Below are 23,709 nucleotides of genomic sequence, written 5' to 3'. Positions count from 1 at the left end.
GAGTATTTATATGCTACAGGACACGGATTAGTACTGATCATGAGTTTTCCAAAGGTGTTCAGACATTGAAGTTGTATACTCGTACCTACCTGATAAGCTTAATTTTACTTTTATGGAAACACACCATGTTCATTCTGAGCACATTTCATTCACTTAAGTTAAAGAATAAAACCATCAGAAGTTAGCTTTGAAAAAAGGACTCGATGATATGGAATGGCTTCATGAATAAAAACCTGCCATTGACTGGACCCACTCTGGATTGATTTGATTAAGGTTCTGCTGTTTTTTAAAAAGGTACTTTCAGACAGGAAACTGTGCTCATTGATGCATCTTTAACTCTCTTTGATGAAAGTGGTTTTTGCTACTATTTTTAAAACATAAAATCCAACTCTCGATTTCACACTCTTAAGAATCAGTTATGCGTAAAATCCAGACATCTAAGAACGAAGACAGAAATATATCTCAGATAGCTTCTTATGCATAAGGAAGACTGTTGTACTGAAAAAAACACTTTTATTTTGGCCGTACAAAACTTATACAATCCTTTTTACAAGTTTACATCAGGCACTGAGGATTAAAAAAACACTCATGCATGTGGGCAGATGAATTTTAGATTATTTTCATATAACCCAAAACAACTCTGATACATTACAGTATTTTCCTACATTTAATGTAGCTTAGGCTAGAAAGTAGAACATATACGTTGTAGTAGCCGATTAAAAATTGAACTGCAAGCTTTACGCAAAATAAATACGAGGGATTTCCTTACAAATAGTGTTGGACTGAAATAAAAATTTGATTTATAGTCATTACAACACACAGAACTCCCATCCATTTATCACAGGGATTCATTTAGACAATAAAAGTGCTCCCTAAATGTCTTACTGAAAGTATTAACTTAAACCACTCTTTATCCCGTTAGGCCACGTTACTTTAAGAATACTATACAACCTCCCTTGTTCGATGTTTCCGAATAAATGATACACAACTTAAACTCCCACATAATCCCGTGAAAGATCCATAGTAGAGCACAAAATACAGTCATCCCAAGAAAAAGTAACTCCAGACCTTAAAGCAGCCACCAGACCAATATCATCCATCTGTGGATTAAGACTCGACTCCTTCCTGAGTTCTAGTCTTTTTTGCCTGAGACAAATTCCAGTATTTATCTTTTCCTGAGTTCTCCCAGGCCAAAGCTGGTTGTGCGTTTTGGCGTGTGTTTTGGAGTGTGGAGAGTTCAGAGGTCATTCTTGCCCCGAGTCTTCTGACAGTCCATATTTGCGCTCCAGCACATCAACCGTAGAAGAAAAGGCACTGAAAACAGAGTTACAGTCAGTTCTCATTTTGTGTTCCAGGTCAGCTTGAGAGTAAATGTGGGAGATTTGGGGCAGGAGGGATGTGAAGCTCAGAAAGAAGAGTATAAACACACTGGAACAAACTGACTCTACGTCAGTTATCAGTTTTGCACCCATTTGTGGTTAGAGTACATGTTCTGTCTGCACATGCTTGCACAGATTTTCTTTAAGACATTCGGAACTATGGCAGGTGCTTTGGAATGGTGGAACACATGGTGATGGGACTGTAGCTGCAGTAGGAATCACAGTAGCAGAGCAAAAAACACTGACAGATGCATAACTGATGCAGGTGGATAATTGTAAGGAATTGGCCACTTAGGGCAATTTGGAAATTTGTTTGGAAATACAAAAATCATAATTCTGATGAAGGCCTATCACAGAGTACAATAAAACATATACTGCACTGGGTAATATAGAATAGAATAGAATAGATCTTTATTGTCACTGTTACAGAAAACAATGAAAATCAGTTTAAGATAGATAGATAGATAGATTGATAGATAGATAAAACCTTTACTGATCCCACAGCGGGGAAATTTAGCACTCTCCGTATAGCAGCATTAAAAATAAACTATATAAGGCAATATTAACACACCCTAAAAAATATATACAAAAAAAAATAATACAACTGAAGTGGAGAGCACTGGGCCGCTGCATTCACATGCACCGCCATCTTGGAATGAAATAATATTTATTACTATAGTCTGAAAGGTCACAACCATTGATGAAATTCCACTGAATGATTGTTTTTTTTTTTTTAAATTTTATTTTAACTTGTGTGCACATAGTGTGAACATTTTGACTGATTAAAGATAGAAGAGGATTATTCTTACTCTTTTTTAAAAATCAGAAATCTCACTTTTTACTCTGAATTATGAGATTAAAATCTGAACTCTAACTTTTTTTATTTCTGAGACTCTTGAATTTTGATCTAATCTTGTGCCACATTGCAATAGGTTTTGTACTACTTTGCAATATGCTTTCATTGTTTCTGATCCTTGTGAACAGTTAGCATTATGAAGACTAAAAAGAGCAAAAAAAAAAAATTAAGTCACCGAGTAGTGGAACCTACCAGCCAGGTCTTATGATACGATATTTGTTGAGCACTGACAGGTCGACCACCGTTGAGCCGAGGCGGCTCTGGTCTCCTATCGGTCCACCATCCACCACCACAGCCAGGTTGGGCCAGAGCTCCTGAAACTCCTTCAGCATACAGCACAGCAGCATTGAAGATGATATACTTACACTTAGCATTTATACATCTGTTCCTGAGTTGAAACAGCGGGAAACATCCTTCTGCTGAATCATCGGATGACTTATTTCTGTTCATTTTTCACTCACATGTACTTCCACAGTGCTGGTGTGTGAGCTGATGTTGGCGCTGGTAAGTGCGAGAGGTTCCCCACACATCTGACAAAGGCGCCTCATGAAGGCATGATCTGGGATACGCACACCTACGAGCTAGGGAGCACAGAGACATGGAAACAACAGCTGACTGACATTTATAATTAAAATAATTTGTTGTTTTGTTTCCTCTAGCATTCATTTAAAGGACCTACTGAAGTAAATGGGTTGAGATCTGCGTTGAGCGCTTCAGACCTTTCGAACACCAGAGTGACGGGACCAGGCAGTAGGTCACCTAGCAGCTCCTCCTTCACCTTCACCTTACAGTATCTGATAAAAAGGGATAAAAACAGGTTGAGCAGTGGTACTCAAGAAATGTGAGTGTTGCGCTGTATGCCATTGAGAAACACATGTGCACATAGCATTGCTCCATTGGACTGATGTGATCTGTATTTAGCTTTGGGCTAATATGACTGAATACTGTTTCAACAGCATTCAGTCAAGAGGAAATTAGCAACTATTTTGATTTGATTCTTTTATTTTTTTTACCGTATTATTAACTAAAAATGCTTCTCAGCTGTAAGGATTTTCTTCAAGCTTTATTGTAGTAAACTATATATCGAGTTTTGGACTGAAACAATCAATGTTGAGACACCAGTTTGGATTCTGGGAAATTGCTTTGGGCTATTTCTCTATCTTCTGACATTTAATGACAGATCTCAATAGTAACGGTCACACTAATGAATGACAAAATAACTACTGTTGTAGCTGAATACAGTCTAGAATATTGTAATTTAGCTTTTGGATGTACTCACCATCCATATGTTTACTCCATCCATGTATAATCTGATTCAGTTTAATTCCCATAAAGCTTTCACAGCATCATAGAAATGAGACATGGCTGTGTAAAATATACTTACATAGCAAATTAATTAATAATTCCTGAGGTGTTTATGTGACAGCAGGTGTACCTGTCACTCAAAATGGAGTAGAGATCTGCCTCTTGTATGTGTCACTCCTCTGTGTAGGAGTTCTATGAAAAACAGCAGGTCTAGAAAGAAACCATTTCTGAGGGTATGATTTTTTTTTTAAAAAAGCCTTTAAACACAGAGACATTAAATAAAAAATCTGCATCCAAACTGCAGCTCAATTGCAGCCATCAGCCCAATACGTTCACAGTTTACCGTCCACCAAACATGAGCCCAGAAAAGTCAAACCAGATCTAAGTTCGGAACACTTACTTATAAATATCTTGAATTTCTCCCACACAAATTGCCAGTGGTTTCTGTCCGTTTCTGCCTTTTATGTCATAGATTTTTCTGACGGCTTCGGAATTTTGGGCCAGACATGCCAGACCGTAGATGGTGTCCGTGGGCACAGCAACAACATGACCCTCCTTCAGAGCCTTCACTGTGCAAGTCAGGATTTCAGCACCAGCTGGTGAAAACAAAAACAGTCAATGAGACGTAATCCACAGCAGGACACACAGAACAGAACGAAAGGTGAAAAACATGAACTTCTGACTTCATTGCTCCAACTCGCACAAATTCAAGGAATAACCTGAACCCTTGACCCCTACAGTGAGGTGATGCAGTGTCTGTGCAGGCATAGCGTTGGCATTGTTTCATTTCACTTGTCCACTTAGATGAAAGGGTCACTGCGAATCAATACAAAGTTGTTCTGAGTAATTTCTACTCTGATGGAAACAGTCTCCTCCAGGATGACAAAGCCTCCAGCCATAGGACACGAGGGGTCACTGAATGAAGAATGTGTATCGTAAACTGTGGCCTTTGCAGTTATCAGAAGCTCTAAACCCAACTGAACACCTATGGGAAAGTTTGAACCAACGTGTTAGACAGCAGCCTCCACCACAATGCTCAAGACACCAAATTAAGGAGCATTTTTTGGATAGAACAGTGTTCCAGAGACTTGGAGAATTGATGCCAACAAAGACACTTTATGCCGGTTTATGCTTTCACTTGTCACCTGTCTATATCTCATTGTCCTGCAAGTTTAGGTGCCAGTTTGAGCTCAATGGTATTCAATACTCCCACAGCCTGCTAACAAAACAAAACGCCCACAAAACATAAGGAACATATTATATGTAATAGTGTGCCACTCCAATCTGTATCATGAGCAGAAATGGAGGAGAGAGATGGAAAGCCGCAAAACCCAAGTTTGCAATACTTTACCCATTTACTAACTACATATATCCTAGCTGCATTTTATACATAATATGCTACTTTCAACATCTAACCCACGGTATCCCAAGAGGACAATAGCATAAAATTCACATGTCAGGGTGTATATTTTCTATGATGGAATCATTGAAAGCAACATGTCTTGGTCTTAACAACAACAAGAACACTCATGCATGGTTCTTTCATCGAAGTGTCACTGGCCTGGACACCCGAAGACAGAAAAACATAGCTGAGAAATTGACAAAAAAAGGAAATAAAACCACAACCTGTCTTCTGTTGAAGAGAGTAGCAGTTATATTTTCCTTTTTTTTTTGTCACTCGAACCCCAGATTTTATTTAAACCATTTTTTTCTCTCACCCTGTATAGTCTGTTTAAATACTCAATACTTTTTCTGCTTTTTTTCTATGATTTCTCATTTTTTCAGGGCTTTTTATAGCTTAGCTCCAGCTGCATATTAAAAAAATAAACAAATAAAAAATACAGTCCAACCATTTGCCTACACCAGCCTATAATGGCTCCAACTGCCTCTGTAATATGTCAGAATGTGTACCATGGATCTCTTAAGACCTCGGATTAAACAACAAAAAAAAGACTTTTATGATTGATTGCACTGGGATGAATGAATGTTGCTTCTGTTGCATCCATAAGACACAATGTGGACGGTGGATATTCACACACAGATAGGTTTTCTAGAAAAATGGCAAAATCTGTTTGGTCAAAACATATACATGCAGCAGTGCTATTATGTGGTTAAACATCCTTTGGCCACTTTCACCTCAACTACGTGCTTTTGACAGCTGTCCACAAGCTTCAGGCAACCTTCTGGTTGTATCTCTGACCATTACTTCTGACATAACTAGTGCAGTTCAACTAAGTTTGCTGGCTGGTTGCTTAAACACAATCCACAAGTCCTTCATGGGGTTTTAAGTCAGGACTTTGGAGAGGACATTAAATTCCAGCCTGATTTAGTCATTTCTTTACCAGTTTTGACATATGTTTGGGGTCATCATCTTGTTGTAACACCAAACCTTCTGACTGATCATTTTAAATTTTCCCAAAGAATGAAGGTAATCCTCATTTTCCCTTTTTTGTGTTTGGAAATGACCACTTTCACTAGCATTTTCTTTGACAATGTGATCAGCAGCAAACTTCAGTCAATCCTTAAGGTACTGCTTCTGGAGGAAGAGCTTCCTTCTAGCCCATGGCGATGTAAAACACACTACTGTTGACACTGACTTCTGTGTTCCATCAGCTTCTAGTTCACTGCAGCACTGCTTTTTGGTGATTTTTGGTCGTCTTATGCCCATTTTGATCATTTGTCTCCAAGCAGCAGATTTGTCATAATTGCTTTTTTTTTCTTTTTGATGTTGTCAGATGGGTCTAATTCAGCAGTTTGTGTGTGTATTATTGAGGTAACTAGTGGTGCTCTTACACACTGCATATCAGTGAAAGGTATTTGTATTCGTGAAAATGTTTGGCTAAACGTCAGAGGAGCAATTAAAACAACACTGCAAATTCAAAATAGCTAAATCACACATCTCTTATTGATACATAAGAATACATGGAAGGTGTATAATAGTCTGAAAGTTGTGTCAACTAAACACATCATCGTTTAAATTCTGATCTCCTGCCGTCTAGTTTGAGCGGACAGCTTTATGTGTACCAAGTATCTGTATTAACTGTAAACAAAACTATTCTACTGTAACTTCTAGATGTGGATTTCTTCTTTTAATATCACAATGCGGTTGTCCATGCATGACAGGGAAATCCGGAATCTGATGTAACACCCTGCAATATTTACGTTGCTCACTGCCAGCTTCTACAGGCTGACATTTTTTTTTAAACTTCTGAAGCTACAACCTGTCGAAACCCAGTTTCAAAACATTGTACACCGAGTCGGACCCACTTGTATTTTAGCAGTGAATGACAAGCACATGTACCTGTGTGGCCCCCCTGCTGAATGATCGGCCCGTTGGAGGTCGACGGCAGCAAACGCAGCACTTTGGTCTTCAGTTCTTTACACATCTCTGCGGCTGAACTGTGAGCTCCTCTGGATTTGATCAGTTCAGCAGCGATGCTACAAACCGACTTCATAAATTCCAGCCTACGACCATAGGTATGACATTTCTCAGATGAGAAGCATGTTGTCCCCGGACGAAAAAAACAGGTCTTCCGGGTTACGCCCAGAAATGATGACATCAATTTTCTTAAAGGGCAAGCAGCAAGAAAGCGGCTGAGATCATAGACTGTATGAAAAAGATTTTTAAAATATTTCTTATATAGTCTATGGCTGAGATATATTTTAAAATATATTAAAATTTCTGAAAAGATATCGATATAAATTTGACATTTATTTTTAGCTCCTCTAAGATGTTTATTTTGGTGAACTGCAGATGATAATGCATTTTGTTTCAGTGATTCTATTAATCCAGTATCTATTCAATTTTTAAACATACTGTACTGTTTTTATACTCATTTATTTTTGCCAGTAACAAAGGGACAAACGTAAATATTTAATTAAATTTCAAGTGCAAGAAACACAATGACAGTTAGTGTGAGCAACTTAAAAACACACATCTGTGAATACTTATTGCTTTGACTTGCACTTGATGCATTTTCCTTTTTTTGGTGGGGACTTTTTTCTTTCAGGTATAGCCTATATATTCATATCATGACTTTTTTTCCAGATCAAAACAAAAATGGTATTTCTTGTGTGTTTGTCATCTTTGCAAAATTCATATTATCTAAAAAATATGTATTAAAACAAAACCGTGATTAAAAATTAGAAGCAAATGAACACAACGGTCCGTGTATTTATCTGGCAATTGGATTTTCCGTTCTGAAACGGGTATTAAAAAACAAAAAACGAGTGGTTATTTGATTTTCGTTTTAAAATACAAAAATTTTAATTGAAAGACAAGGCGTTTTTCCTTTTCGTGATCAAAAGGGATATGCGAAATTTTAAAAATGCTTTGATTTTCATTTTATATTTAGAATAACAAAAAAATAAAATCAGTAAGAGCCAGAAACGGAAAAAGGTCCGTTTTTTTATTTTCTGAGACCGGAAGTGGTCATCGGCAAGTGTAGAGCCAAACGACAACAAGATTCTCAGAGGGCGGAGCCAGAGAGCAGTGATTGGTCAGAGCATAGACAATATAGAAGACAGCGCGCTTCCGTATCTAGTCTTCTATGTATCTATGGTCGGCACGTCTGGTAGCATCTCTGGCTGCTGTTGACCTTGTTTTTGGAGTAAAACACGGTAAGAAGGTAAGTACTTCTAACCTGTAGCGTTGTTTTGTTGTACGTTAAGTCAGCGACTTGTGAAGAGTTGTGTTTTGTCGTGTTTGAGCAGTTGGTCCGGACGCGTTAGCTCGCTAAGCGGCTAAGTTAGCTAGCGGGCTAATTAACACAGGTGGCTAACTTACCGCCGAACACCTGTGTTAGTTGCTGCCACAGCTGTCCTCATTATTAGAATGACATTCTCAACCTGTATTTCTCTGCTGTGTATTTTAGCTTTTAAAAAAGTTATTTTACTTTAAGGTTAACTGAAACCCGTTGAGCTGCACTGAAGTTTAACATTCAGCTGGTTTGAATTAAACCGTGCTTAACTTAACATTGCGTAACATTACCTCTCTAAATCTCCATAATTTCATTAAATTCCTTCTCTCTTCCACTGCTCAAGTTCAATCCAGTATATAAAGTGACGTTAATAGTGAATAAACTAACGACCAGCCATTGTATTTATTTATTACTGCATATATTTGTAGTAAAACATGAGTTGAAACATCCTACTTTTGGATCTAGAACTACACAAGCCATTCATTTTCAGTCACCTGACAAGTTAAACTCCCCTTTTTATGTGAGGTTGAAGCAGAAAGTCTGAGTTAATAAAAAAAAAGTTGTTTATAATTTGCGATACCTGTTATCTCTGACTGAGGCTTTAGTTTTTGTTGAGCCGATTTACACGTAGAAACTTTGTTCAGGAAAATTTCTCAGTAGCTCAGAGGACAGGCTGCTTTTTACACAACCTTGTAAGAGAATGTCTGCCAATGCTTTCTACAGAATTTAGAAACAACACTTCGTAAACAGATATTTTGAGGCTGTGAGGTTGAACGTTTGAGAGTATATCAGTGTGTTTCTTTGTGATCTTTCAGTTTCTAGGTGGAAGCTGAATTGGTGAGGATGACTCCTGCTCCTGTCATCTCTAAGCTCCTCACACATCTTTACCTGCACATGAGGAAAATCACTCCTGTAGAATGCAGGTATGTTTGTCATTATTATAAAAAGATGTTGCCTGGTGACCTGTCAGAAACCCATTATACAGAGTCAGCCAAAATAATGTTTACACACATCAGGAAAAGAAAAACTTGCATAAATATTTCCATACCAAATTTATTCAGACATCACGAGATTAATAAAAGTTATCTTTGGCCTCTACAATTACAAGAGGTGCTCAAAGTGGTGGCCACTGGCTTCCAGACATTTCTGTTCTGTTGTAGATGTCACTTGTTGATGCTCCATTCATGAGGGTAATGCCATCTGTTGGGAAAACATCGTACAACAGGACACAGAGTTGTCATGATTTGATAAAACTTAGAAAGAGGTATCTATATGTATAGAAGTACTTATACAAATGAAATATTTATGAAAGTTTTTCTTTTCCTGATGTGTGTATACGTTATTTTGGCTGACTCTGACTCTGTGAACTTAATGAGAACAAAACTGTCATTTAAGTGTTGCTCTTAAAGCTTCTTTAGTGAAAACCGGCTGGTGTTCTGCTTTGAAACAAACTGCTGTTGAGGTCTGTGTTTTTAGGTTTAACCCCACAGTTTCTGAATGAACTGATTGTTGTTTTTTTTTCCTGATCAATGTGGACGTTATAATTGATGGTAACATTTATTGATCATATAATCTGCATGACAATGTAACAGTATAACATTCTGACCACCGGACTAATACTGTGTTGGTCCCTTTATGCTGCTAAAACTCCTCTGACCCAGTGGTTCATCAGAACCTCTGGGGATGTCTTGTGGATTCTGTGGATCCTGTGGGTTGCAGGGTGGGTCCTACCAAGACCAGGCTGATCCTGGACCATCCCACAGATGCTCAATCAGATGTGGATGTGGGGAGTGTGGAACCCAGGTGAACAGCTTAGCTCTGTCGTGTTCCTCGGACCACTCCTGAGCAGTTTCAGTTTCTCCTGCTGAGGGTGGCAGCTGGCATCAAGGACTGCTGTTGCCATGGAGACTAGGGGGTTGTTTGTCCTGCAGTGTTTAGGTGGTGGTACATGTCAAACATCCACATGAACGTCAAGGTTTCCCAGCAGAACGTTGCATTAGAACAAGATGATGGATGTTGTTCTCTTCAGCTGTCAGTGGTCAGAATGTTGTGGCTGATCGGTGGATCTGTCTGCCTTTACTCTGACATCCAGAGTTATACAAAAGTGTAGTATGTGTGCAGTGCAGAAGAGATTTACTTTATTGTTTGCATTTTTTTGTTTGTTTTTGGTTTTTTTTTTAAGGGAGAGCATTTTTTTTTATCCACCTGAATGAAGACCCAATCTTTCCCTTTAAAAGATAGTTAATAATTACTATGGCTTCCATAGTGGTCCCATCAGAGAAAATCATATCCATATACAGATTTTTATTAATTCCAGGGCTGGTTCAGTAAAAATTATAATAATGAGTACATTAGATAATTCTTGGTTGCAGTTGGAATTTTGCAGCCTGAGAGATGGTTGAGAAGGTTTGCAGTTCTTGTTTTAGCAAAATATGTTATAATAGAAGATCTTTATAGTCATTGTACATGAAATTATCTGCAAACCAGCAAAGTGCATCAGTCCCTTAAAATCGATCCTGAAGCGGACGGGAAGCCAATGCAGCGACTTTAAAACTGGTGTAATGTGGAGAACAGTTTCTCCTTTACAATGATGACCTTGCCAGATGTGCCATTGCTAAACCTGGTTTCTGACTGTAAATTATTCCTTTCAACTGAAAATAGGTGGATTTGGTAATAAACCGGAGTAATGTGATGATGTCATCTACTGTGAGGTTTGTGTGTTTTTTCAGTGTCCTGTCCTTCATGAGTTGTTCCTGTACGATGTGTAATGTGACTTCTACGGGGTTTTAGTGATGAATGAAACTACGTCATGTGATATGAATATCTCGTCTTTTTCTACTGTGATATGGTTTAGTTTTTGTCCAGTTGTTTGGAGTTCTTGCAGTGATGTTGTGATGTACCAAGGACGGGTTTGATGATTTCCACCAGAGCTTTATAAAGGTTGTAGGTGACTGATCTGATGCTGTCCACTATGGGGTGCAGTGGAGTGTCTTTTGTGTATTTTGGGTGTTCCATATATCTGGGGGGGTAACGTTGACTGTGGGTATCAGATGGTTTTATGCTTCCTGTGGTATCTGTTTGGTTTCTGGTAGGGGTTTTAACAGAGTTTTTAGGGTCCTTTTCTTTTGTTCTGTGGGATCTTTTTTCCAGTATTTCCTCTGTGTTCCTGTCTTCTACATGTTAGTTAGCTGTTCATACGTGTCCGTGTCCATGATGAATGTGGTTCTTCCTTTATGGGCGGGTAGGATGGTGATGCTGTTGTCCTGTTTGAGTGATTTTATTCTTTTGTTTCTTGATTTGTGATGTTGCTGTGCGGAAGTTTTTCTGACTTTAATATGCCTGCTATTGAGTTTCAGAGTTCTGCTTTGTGTCCCTGGTTCTGTAGTTTGTGACATGCTGGTCCTGTAGTTTGTGACATGCTGGTCCTGTAGTTTGTGACATGCTGGTCCTGTAGTTTGTGACATGCTGGTCCTGTAGTTTGTGACATGCTGGTCCTGTAGTTTGTGACATGCTGGTCCTGTAGTTTGTGACATGCTGGTCCTGTAGTTTGTGACATGCTGGTTCTGTTGCTGGTATGAAATCTTTGTGTGGTATTATAGTTGGTGTGATGGTGAACTGAGACCTCTGGTTAAAACAGTTTCTTCTGGTTCTGTGAGGGTGCGTTGTGATAAATTTCGTACCCATTTATTGTTGCATTTTGTGTGTTTGTTTGTTTCTGTTTTTTCTTTCTCTTAGGGTGCTCAGTTTTTGGATGTGGTGATTTTTCATTGTGATGAATTCTTCTTCATGTGTGTGTTTTAAATGTGAACTTATCTGGCTCCAAAAGGAGGTGTTCTTTGAATTTGTTTGAATCCTCTTGTATCAGTGTGTTGATTTTTTTTTTTTTTTTTTTTTTTTTTTTTCTCCAGTTTGTCGTCGTCCTTATCCTCTCTCTGATGAGGGCCTTCTTTGCTTTGTTGATGATGTTTTCTGCGTTCTTTGTTGGGACGGGGTTCCTGATGTTGAGGCTTATGTCCTCGTCTCTGCATCGGAGGTTCAATATGAGATGGTTCCTGTAGCGTGCTCTCTTTTTTTTCCAGTTTTTTCCCATCTGCGGAATATTAGGACACATTCTTTTTCAAATCTTCCTTGTAATAGTTGGATTATGTTCATTTTGTGGTTTCTTATTATAGAATAGGGTTACTTTTAAACCAACAATTGAATAAGGGAAGTGGTTTTACCTTGCTGACATGTTTGGACTCCATCTGCAGTCTTCGTCAGAGCGTGAGTGGTCGGTCTGACAGATTCTGACAGATTCTGACAGATCTGTCGGACTGATCTGTCCATCCTAACTCCTCATTTAGTTGTCGGTTTAAAATTAAAGCTATTTTATAATAAGAAATGACAAAATTAACTAGGGCTGCAACAGCGAATCGATAAAATCGATAATAATCGATTATTAAAAGCATTGGCAACGAATTTCATTATCGATTCGTTGTCACGCGGTTCGTGCGTCACTTGGCATGTCGCGGAGCGTCTATTCCACCTGCAGAGCTTTGTCAATGCTGGCTGACTGAAATAAAGTTTTTTTGTTTTTTTTTTTTTTTTAAATAACTCCACCTGTACAGCGAGTTGAACAGAGCGAGGTGGCGGCAAAGCGAAAGTAAATTCAGAGTAATTTCAACCAAACATGACCGACACGGAGAAAACAGTCAGACCGAAATCCTCAAAAGTGTGGCAGCATTTCACGCTTCACAAAACAAAAAACATGCGTAACATGCAAGCTTTACAAAAGTGATATGATGTACGGGAGCACCATGATGATGATGCAGCACCTGAAACGGAAACACGGAGTCGCCGATGAGGATGAAGGAGCCCAACAGCAGGTATGTCACTACATTATCCTACGTTTGTTCTGTTTTTAAGTGAGGAAACGTAACGTTAGTCTCTCTGGTTGTGTGTGTGTGTGTGTGTGTGTGTGTGTGTGTGTGTGTGTGTGTGTGTGTGTGTGTGTGTGTGTGTGTGTGTGTGTGTGTGTGTGTGTGTGTGTGTGTGTGTGTGTGTGTGTGTGTGTGAGTGTGTGAGTGAGTGTGTGAAACTTTTTATTTCACTTTAATCAGCTTAAGCAGGGTTTGAATATGCTTTATAAATAAACGTACCTTGCCCACAATGGCAATAATAGTTTAAAAATTAAGCCTCAAGTTTTAATTTTCTCACAAAGTCTGAGTGAAGACACTGGTCTGTGTTGGAGTGAGGCAGGATGAACTGCATTTAGACCAAACAGGGGTTAAAGTAACTTATTTAGTATTTTTTATGGTGCTTGTCCTATCTGTCTGTCTGTCTGTCTGTGTGCATGCGTGCTTTGTGTTGTGCTCTTTGGACTACTTACTTGCCTTAACCTAATACTGCAAATAAAACAAGATAATTACTGAGTTGTTGTAAATTGTGCTGTAATACATACTCATACTATCTTTCTCATTTCATGAGCAGCAAAAAATGACAGGCTTCATGATGAGAAAGACATCATGTCCGCCACAGCAAGCAGCTGTCCTGACTGAGAGCATCCTCAACATCATGCTCACTGACATGAGGCCTCTGTCGATGGTTGAAGACGAAGGCTTCGCTACAATGATCTTATTTGCTCTGTCAGTCCAAATCTTCTCTTTCTGAATAAAGCGGCGGAAATTAAAAATGTGTTGTTTTTTTAATCCCATTAATCGAAAAAAAAAATAATCGGCCGATTAATCGATTATTAAAATAATCGTTAGTTGCAGCCCTAAAATTAACATAATCCAAGTTTTAAATGATCATATCTCTACACTGCAACTTGAATGGAAATTGTTGAAAAAATTTACATGAGTCGATAGATTTTGCCAATAATGAAAAAGGCAGGAGACATTTTTTGGGGTAATTTTGTTTATAACTCTCTAGACTTTTATTGTTGAACAGAAACTGTGGAGAAATGTCCTGTCCTGTACAGACCTGCTGTATTAGCTGAAACTAGCCATGGTTTACCTCTAGGTAGGTGTGTGTTCTGCTCAGCTTCTAAATTCATCTGAAGCTTGTACGCTTATGAAGAAATTTCATAACTTCCGAGGAGGAGTGTGAATGTTTTGCTCAGATTAAAGCGGGTCAACGTGCACAGCCCAGCAGAATGTCTTTTTATTCTATGTGTAATCACACCACATCTATTCCTGCAGTAGAAGTCCACAGACTGGTGAGGTTGTCATCACTTTACTTTAGTCAGTGTGATGGCTCAAACCAAAGCTTTGACAAACTGGAGAAGCTGAAGCATCACTGAGGCAGGAACAGTTCATCCTGAGGAGAAACAGACATGAATCCAGATTTCACAGCCGCCCACTCAACAGTTCCTCAGATAGTTCACTGGAAACCTGACATGTCAACCTCATGGTGTTTCTGGAGGAAAGGGTTAGGGCTTATACAGGGCAGTATGGTAACTGTGGGTTTTATTTGCCCACTAGGTGCCACAGCCGTATGTTTCCGTTTTTAGTACTATTTCTGGTGCTGTTTCTCATATTTCTACTAATGTGTTGCGCCATAGGTTTTTGTAAAACACATTTCATTGTATAAATTCTATTAGATGTAAATAACTTGGGAAACAAAGAATCCCCACAAATTTAATTTGAAGTATTGGTGTCTGATTTAAGCCGGCTTCAAATCTAATGTTAGATTCAGTGTTAAAGCCACGAACAGAGAGACTTTTGGTGACTTTTCAGAGCGTATTTTAACATAAACTCAGACTTTTGATGACTTTTCTGTTCGTATTGTAACTAACTCAGACTTTTGATGACTTTTCTGTTTGTATTTTAACATAAACTCAGACTTTTGATGACTTTTCTGTTCGTATTTTAACATAAACTCAGATTTTGATGACTTTTCTGTTTGTATTTTAACATAAACTCAGACTTTTGATGACTTTTCTGTTCGTATTTTAACTTAAACTCAGACTTTTGGTGACTTTTCTGTTCGTATTTTAACATAAACTCAGACTTTTGGTGACTTTTCTGTTCATATTTTAACATAAACTCAGACTTTTGATGACTTTTCTGTTTGTATTTTAACATAAACTCAGAATTTTATTGACTTTTCAGAGTGTATTGTAACATAAACTCAGACTTTTATTGACTTTTCAGACCGTATTTTAACATAAACTCACACTTTTATTGGCTTTTCAGAGCGTATTTTAACATTCAGAGCTCTAACTCAGATTTTCCTCTCTTCTCCAGCATTAAAACTTTGTCTGCAGAGAGAAAAGAACGACTCCATTTTTTGCCAGACTGGAGGATGTTAGAGAGAGTCTGTTAATCTCTCTGGACCTGACATTTGAAAACCTCCACCTCTTCTCACCCTCCCAGCCCACTGATGTGAGGAAATCCAGCTCTGAACAGACTGAACTTCTAAATCCCTCCTGGAAGCTTCACCCTGAACAGACAACTGCAACGGCGTAGTAATGGGCAGATTACAGGTAACAGGTGTAAACTGTTAGTAACGCTCAGAGTCACGTGATGCTGCTCCATTTATGTAGCGAGGCAGAAAATAAGGACGGGAAGCCGCCACATTTAACAGATCAGAGTTTCCACAGACCAACAGTTCACTCTATTTATGCACTCTGAGAGGAAATTTATCGCTTATTGCTGTCAACCAAACTGGGTCAACATCATAATGTAGCATCAACTTCACATCACGTGGAATTTACACTGGAATTTATAAAGAAGCTGACAGAAAACTGAATTCAAGTTGAGCTTGAACTTAACCCTCCTGTTGTCTTCATTTACGGGCACCAAATAATATTGTTACCTTATCTGAAAAAAATCCCAAAAATCAGCCAAAAAATTTCTCCAAATTTCTGAAAATTTGCGAAACCTTCAGGAAGAAAATTCCTTAAAAGTTTCCCTTAAAAGTTTTATTTATAAAAAATTTCCCAAATTTGGCAAGAAAATTCTTGTAAATATTTTCAAAACATGAGTAAAAATCTTCCAAAAAAATCCTAAAAATATCCAAAGTGATTACATATATATATCAATAAAACTTATAATATTTTCTTTAAGAGCATTCATAAAAAAATATCAGCAAAATTTGCTGGATTTTAGTTGATTTTGTTGTGAATGTTCTTAAATATTTTAAAATTGCTTTTAACTGTAAACTGTCTGAAAATGACAAAAAAAAGATGAAACTTGGTGCAGAATTACTCAAAAATTTCTCCTAATGAGATAAAACTTTTACAAACTGACTTGAAATTATCTGAAATTACCCAAAATTTGTCCAAAAAGATTAAGAATTTGTGCAGAAGTGAATTAAAAAGCGAATTCAAGTTGAGGTAACTTAATAAAATTTGCTTGATTAGACTCAACAACAACAATAATTAACACAATTTCACCAATTTTACTCAAAAGTTCAACTAAAATAACTGAAAACTGTTCAAAATGAATCCAAATGACTTGATTTGCTCAAAAAAAGCGGAATCTTTGTACAAAATGATTCAAAAACTTTTTCTAATTGACTAAATGGTATAAAATTACCCAAACATTTGCCCAAAAAGATTCAAAAATTTATCTGAAATTACTCCAAGTCATCCAAGTCAAATCAAGTACAAACACTGAGCCAAATGACTCAAAACCTTATTTGAAACAAGAAGGCACTTGGTACACAACTCTTTACACAACTCTAAATTTGTCCAAAACAAGTTCGAATATTGTACAAAATGCCTCAAAAACCTGCTCATAACAACATAAAAAAATGACTCAAAAGGACGAAGTTGTTCAAAACCAGAAGAAAATTGGTAATAATGGATCAAAACTTCTCCTAATGAGATAAAACGTTTCCAGATTGACTCGACATTATATGAAATTACTCAAAATTTGTCCAAAAAGTTTCAAAATGTATGCGATAAGTTGATAGAAAACTGAATTCAAGTTGAGGTAACATAACTAAAATGAACACAATTTCACCATTATTACTCAAAATTTGACAAAAGTTCAGCTAAAACAAGTGAAAACTGTCTGAAAATGACTCAAAATGTTGCTCAAAAAAGATTAACTTTGAGAATTGAAATAAATAAAGCCTGAATCTGAAAGGAACCCTAAAATGGATTAAATGTTTACAGATAGATGCATATAATTAATTTTTTCCTAATTTATGCCAGTGTGAACACTGCATATATGCAAGTATTGTTGCTCTATATTAATTCTACATTACAGGTTTTCTACATTTCTGCACACTGCATCTTTTCTCTAACATCTTTAACACATTTTAGTTCTGTGAATAGTTTTAATGTCCGTTTTAAACATCTTTAACTTAAAATTGAAAGAAAAAATTGTCTGAATCTGAAAGAAACTTTCCTAAAACTGATTAAATGGTTCAAGATGATTTTATTCAAGTTTGCATGCTGCATGCATGCTGCATACATGCAAGTATTTTTGATGTATATTTGCTCTAGATTACAGGTTTTCTACATTTCCGCACACTATCTTTTCTATACCGTCTTTAACACATTTAATGCTTCAGTGAACAGTTTTAATGTCTGATCCTCTTGTTAAACACATTTATCTTCTAGAATTGCAGCAATTTAAAAAAATCTAACATTCCTAAACCCGATTTAATGGTTAAAGATAGATGCATACAAATATATTTTCTAATATGCGCAAGTTTGCACACTGCATACATGCAAGTATTTTTGCTCTACATTAATTCTACATTACAAGTTGTTTATTTTTTTTTTTACATTTTGACATCTTTTCTCTAACGTCTTTAGCACATTTTAGTTCTTCTGTGAACAGTTTTTATGTCTGATCTTCTTGTTAAATCAGTTTTCGACATGTCTAACTTCTAGAATTGAAAAGAAAAGAGCCTAAAGACAGAAGAAACTTTCCTTAAACCGATTTAATGGTTAAAGATAGATGCATATAATATTTTTTTTCTAATTTATGCCAGTTTGCTCACTCTCTATTAGTTCTAGATTACAGGTTTTCTACATTTTTGCACACTGAATCTTCTAACGTCTTTAACACATTTTAGTTCTTCTGTGAACAGTTTTTATGCCTGATCTTCTTGTTAAATTGTTAAACACATTTAAACTTCTAGAATTACAAAAAAGAGTCTAAAGATAAAACAAACTGTCCTGAAACTTCTAAAATGAATAAACAGAGTGATGGACTGCAGTTTGTTTTATTTTCTGTTCAGCTGAATCTGAGTTGAATCCTGATTTCTGTGCACCATGAAGAGAAACAGTTTTTGATAAACGTGCGTTTCCGTTTTTTCAGTTTTTTTGTCTTAATGTTTTTTCTGATGATATAAAATCTGTTTATTGTGTTAAATGTGTGTTTTAGTTTCAGTGTTCTGGAGATTGAGATCTATTCTCTAACGTTCAGCGTCAGACGTTCCTGCAGAAACCCTCAGAGCCCAGAGGGATTCTTACCGATATTCAGGAGATGGACGAGGAGAGGAAACGTTCTCCATCCTCCAGACGGATCTGAAGACCTGACCGGCCTTTCCAGGTTCAGCGCCCGTCTCCAGGTTCTGCTCCCGTGTCCAGGTTCTGCGCCCATCTCCAGGTTCTGCTCCCGTCTCCAGGTTCTAACCCATCTGCAGCTTTTGCGCCCGTCTCCAGGTTCTGCGCCTGTCTCCAGGTTCTGCGCCCAGGTTGCTCCCGTCTCCAGGTTCTGCTCCCGTCTCCATTTTCTGCACCCGTTTCGCTCCCGTCTCCAGGTTCTGTACCCGTTTCCAGGTTCTGTGCCCAGGTTGTGCTCCCGTCTCCAGATTGTGATCCCGGGTGTAAATTCAACGAAAATTGGCTATCAAACCAAGATTTATCTTCACGGCTGAAATCGGTACCAGGCAGTGTGTACGAGGCACGGTGTATTTTGTGCAAGAAATGTTTCAAACTCGGCACGATGGGAGTCAAGGCAGGGGACTCACAGATGCACAGCGCAAAACACAAAGCCTCAAAATCAAGCTGCCAGCAAACGCCAGGTATTTCCCAGTTCTGTTCTACTCTCGTCTCCACCCCCAGCCCCGATATCGACAACCGGGACCGCAGCACCGCATCTCCGGACTATGTTCGGGTGTACGCCTACACTGAAAGCAGAGGTACTGTGGTCTCTGAACTCCATGACAAAACACCAATCAGTCAAATGAGGGAGTTGTGTTCCCAGATTCTGACATTGCCCACTCGTTTGCGTGCGGTTCCGGCAAGACGGCCTACATCAGCAGGTTTGGATTAGCCCCGTACATTTCAGAGCAGCTTGTTGCAGATGCTAACAAGGACGCGTTTGTTTTAATGTTTGGTGAGAGCCTCAACCAGACCACGAAAACAAAACAACTGGATCTGCATATCCGCTACTGGTGCGAAGATCACGTCCAGTCAAGATATTCGGGGTCGCAGTTGATGGGACATGGAACAGCTGAGGATTTACTACGCCTTTTCAAAGTAAGTAGGCGGCAAACAGATTATTATGGAAGCAGAAAATTAGAAACATCATTCTGCCTATCTCATGCGTGCAAATGTAGTGTCCAAAGTTGTTTAAATCAATCCAACTGGACTTTAAGAAGGTTCCTTGAAGACGTTTCACCTCTCATCCAAGAGGCTTCAGGGTTAGGGTTAGGTTTAGCCTCTTGGATGAGAGATGAAACGTCTTCAAGGAACCTTCTTAAAGTCCAGTTGGATTGATTTAAACAACTTTTGGATAACCATGACCTGGATGAATGAGAAACTACACAGAGGTAAATGTAGTGATCAAAACTTTCAATATAATGCAGTCCACTTCAACACCACTGCAAATTATAACATCAGTAATGAAGTTCATATCTTCTCTGAAAGTGTCAATCAAAACTGAACATTATTATATTTTTAAAGGTAGAAGTCACGGCTGTTGTATTGGATCACATTATATTGTACAAGTGTTGTTTATATTGTATGGTCTTCAGTGGTGGACAGCAGTGAAGTGCATTTACTCGAGTACTGTACTTAAGTACATTTTGTGAGTATCTACTTGAGTATTTGGTTTTTTTTTTTTTTTTTTTTTAAACTTCTGACTTTCACTCCACTACATTTCAAAGACAAATATTGTACTTTTGACTCCACTGCATTTCTAGGAAGGTTGTTGTTACTTTTTGACTAAGCTTTGAAGTCAGCTGTTGCTGTTTTTTCTTTTCTAAAATGCAGTTGGTCACATGCTGCGTTCCTCAAAAGGAAACCGATCACAGTAGCTCCTCTCAAATGGGACTGATGTAAAAGTGGAAATACGTCATCCAGGTGCACTCTGGAACAAGAGCAAGCAAGCTCTCCCTCTGTTATTTAAACAAAAAGCAGTAATAGTGACAGCAGGAGAAAGACAAAATGAATTCTCAAGATGTTATTATAATTATTCATTATTCCAGGTAGCTTTTAAAGTTGGATTGTTTTTATTGAGGTGAAAAATACCACATCATGTATATACTGCTCCTGAAGACAGAAAGAAATCAGTTATTTAACAGACTTGGAGAACTCCTTAGAGTTGGCTTCAATCTAATTTTATGATGTGATTTTAATACATTTACATCAGAAATTGACAACAGCTGTCTGTTTTGTTCTTGACTGTATTTCTATGCTGAAGTTTTTATAGATGTTTCTGTAGGCTTTATGTAGCAGAGTGGTTCTACAAGCAGGTCAGTGCATCATCAGGTGCTTTCAGAGAGTTACAAGGTTCTGTATATGCATCGTGAAAACAATACAGCATGTATTGATATTACAAAATGTACTTTGTAATTTGTGCTTTTGAATACTTAAGTATTTTTTAAAGCAAGAACTCTAGTACTTTAACTCAAGTAAAATTTTGACTGAGCAACTTTCACTTGCAGTTGAGTAATATTTGACCAGGAGTATCTATACTTTGACTCAAGTACTGGGGTTGAGTACTTTGTCCACCACTGATGGTCTTCAGCTTTGACTTCTTAAAGCGATATTCCACTTTTCAAGAATAATCCACTCAATATGTACTCACCTCTATGCCGATATGAGGATGGGTGAAAATCATCAGTTCACAAAATAATCCTGGAGTTTCAGCAGAAAACAGCGTTGCAGCAAATTACAGTGAATGGTGACCATGGATAAAATGTAAAAAAACAAACACAATATGTCTCTGCTCTCTGTAGTGATTGATTTTATCCATGGTCATCATTCACTCTAATTAGCTGCAAGGCTGTTTTCTGCTGAAACTCCAGGATTGTTTTGTGAACTGAAGATCTTCACCCATCCTCACATGGGCATAGAAGTGAGTACCGGTACATATTGAGTGGATTATTCTTGAAAAGTGGAATATCGCTTTAAGGTGTTATTATTGATATCTTTTCTGTGTCAGCCTTCCATCTGTTACAAAGACAATATGCTGTATAACAGTTTGCTAAATCTATACTGGATTAATCCAGTATGATTTTTATATGCTTCATGTGCTTCAACATTGTTTATTCTCAGGAAGGTGCCAAGGACCTGGATAGGCGTAAGCCGTTGTCCGTCTCCATGGATGGACCAAACGTTAATTGGAAGTTCCTGGAGCTACTGCAGCAAGAACATATTGAAACTGAAGGAATTTTGCCTGGAGGTGTGGTCAAAGAAAAAAAAACCTTTTCACTGGACCAAAAAGTCATGTTTTATGTTAAAATAAACATTTGGGTAAAATTGTCCCTAACCCTATGTAATTGATGTGGTGTTTTTTTTTCATTTGTGTTTATTGTGAACTTGGTCTTAAATCAAATTTCAAGTCTTAAAAAGTCTTGAATTTAATTTTCCTTAAGCTGTAGGAATCCTGACATACTAAACTATTACGTTTTGGTGACATTTTTGACCGCATACTGACCTGACATTTTTTCGCCATTTTTGACCACATACTAAACTGACGTTTTTTCACCATTTTTGACCACATACTATGACGTTTTTTTCACCATCTTTGACCACATACTATGATGTTTTTTTCACCATCTTTGACCGCATACTATGATGTTTTTTCACCATTTTTGACCACATACTAAACTGATGTTTTTGTGACATTTTTGACCACATACTGAACTATGACGTTTTGTGGGAAAAGAAATCATCATGGATTTTGGCCATAATATACTATGTCGAAAAAAAACGCCATTTTTCAAACATGTTGTAAAAACGTGCCATATGATGAAATAATGTAAAAGAGGGCGTGAAAAACACTCCAGAAAGGTTTTCTGTGAAAAAAAAACCATCATGAATTTTGGCGCCAAAAAAACGCCTTACTATACTATGTCGAAAAAAAACGCCATTTTTCAAACATGTTGTAAAAACGCGCCATATGATGAAATAATGTAAAAGAGGGCGTGAAAAACACTCCAGAAAGGTTTTCTGTGAAAAAAAAACCATCATGAATTTTGGCGCCAAAAAAACGCCTTACTATACTATGTCGAAAAAAAACGCCATTTTTCAAACATGTTGTAAAAACGCGCCATATGATGAAATAATGTAAAAGAGGGCGTGAAAAACACTCCAGAAAGGTTTTCTGTGAAAAAAAAAACCATCATGAATTTTGGCGCCAAAAAAACGCCTTACTATACTATGTCGAAAAAAAACGCCATTTTTCAAACATGTTGTAAAAACGCGCCATATGATGAAATAATGTAAAAGAGGGCGTGAAAAACACTCCAGAAAGGTTTTCTGTGAAAAAAAAAACCATCATGAATTTTGGCGCCAAAAAAAACGCCTTACTATACTATGTCGAAAAAAAACCGCCATTTTTCAAACATGTTGTAAAAACGCGCCATATGATGAAATAATGTAAAAGAGGGCGTGAAAAACACTCCAGAAAGGTTTTCTGTGAAAAAAAAAACATCATGAATTTTGGCGCCAAAAAAACGCCTTACTATACTATGTCGAAAAAAAACGCCATTTTTCAAACATGTTGTAAAAACGCGCCATATGATGAAATAATGTAAAAGAGGGCGTGAAAAACACTCCAGAAAGGTTTTCTGTGAAAAAAAAAACATCATGAATTTTGGCGCCAAAAAAACGCCTTACTATACTATGTCGAAAAAAAACGCCATTTTTCAAACATGTTGTAAAAACGCGCCATATGATGAAATAATGTAAAAGAGGGCGTGAAAAACACTCCAGAAAGGTTTTCTGTGAAAAAAAAAACATCATGAATTTTGGCGCCAAAAAAACGCCTTACTATACTATGTCGAAAAAAAACGCCATTTTTCAAACATGTTGTAAAAACGCGCCATATGATGAAATAATGTAAAAGAGGGCGTGAAAAACACTCCAGAAAGGTTTTCTGTGAAAAAAAAAACATCATGAATTTTGGCGCCAAAAAAACGCCTTACTATACTATGTCGAAAAAAAAACGCCATTTTTCAAACATGTTGTAAAAACGCGCCATATGATGAAATAATGTAAAAGAGGGCGTGAAAAACACTCCAGAAAGGTTTTCTGTGAAAAAAAAACCATCATGAATTTTGGCGCCAAAAAAAC

The 23,709-nt window shown here is 37.5% G+C and overlaps 2 protein-coding genes across 2 annotated transcripts; one reads left to right on the top strand and one right to left on the bottom strand.

The window, feature by feature from the left end:
• Window positions 1-493: 493 nt before the first annotated feature.
• On the bottom strand, window positions 494-7,078 carry yrdc (yrdC N(6)-threonylcarbamoyltransferase domain containing). Its single transcript, XM_023262449.3, has 6 exons — window positions 6,842-7,078; window positions 3,941-4,136; window positions 2,915-3,029; window positions 2,697-2,816; window positions 2,428-2,558; window positions 494-1,314 (listed from the first exon to the last, which is right to left on the bottom strand). Exons 1-6 carry the CDS (start codon window positions 6,993-6,995, stop codon window positions 1,245-1,247), a joined length of 786 nt encoding a protein of 261 aa, XP_023118217.1. The 5' UTR covers window positions 6,996-7,078; the 3' UTR covers window positions 494-1,244.
• A 10,798-nt stretch (window positions 7,079-17,876) lies between these two features.
• On the top strand, window positions 17,877-21,906 carry LOC129349671 (uncharacterized). The gene is made up of 3 exons (XM_055013667.1): window positions 17,877-17,884; window positions 18,715-19,665; window positions 21,688-21,906. The coding sequence occupies exons 1-2, from the start codon at window positions 17,877-17,879 to the stop codon at window positions 19,457-19,459; spliced, it is 753 nt and encodes a 250-aa protein (XP_054869642.1). The 3' UTR covers window positions 19,460-19,665; window positions 21,688-21,906.
• The last annotated feature ends 1,803 nt before the right edge of the window (window positions 21,907-23,709 follow it).

This window comes from Amphiprion ocellaris, chromosome 9 (assembly GCF_022539595.1).
Source record: "Amphiprion ocellaris isolate individual 3 ecotype Okinawa chromosome 9, ASM2253959v1, whole genome shotgun sequence".
Classification (NCBI taxonomy): Eukaryota; Metazoa; Chordata; class Actinopteri; family Pomacentridae; genus Amphiprion; species Amphiprion ocellaris.
Note: the sequence above shows the minus strand (reverse complement) of the source record. Positions and strands in the feature narration are given on the sequence as shown.

What these genes read in the sequence shown, in the direction of transcription:
- yrdc (XM_023262449.3), bottom strand. Translation starts at nt 6,995, where the DNA reads ATGAAGTCGGTTTGTAGCATCGCTGCTGAACTGATCAAATCCAGAGGA. An exon ending in GAAATTCAAGATATTTATAA is followed by an intron (nt 3,030 to 3,940) that starts GTAAGTGTTCCG and finishes CCTTTTTATCAG; the next exon opens with ATACTGTAAGGTGAAGGTGA. An exon ending in ATCTCAACCCATTTACTTCA is followed by an intron (nt 2,817 to 2,914) that starts GTAGGTCCTTTA and finishes TGTGCTCCCTAG; the next exon opens with CTCGTAGGTGTGCGTATCCC.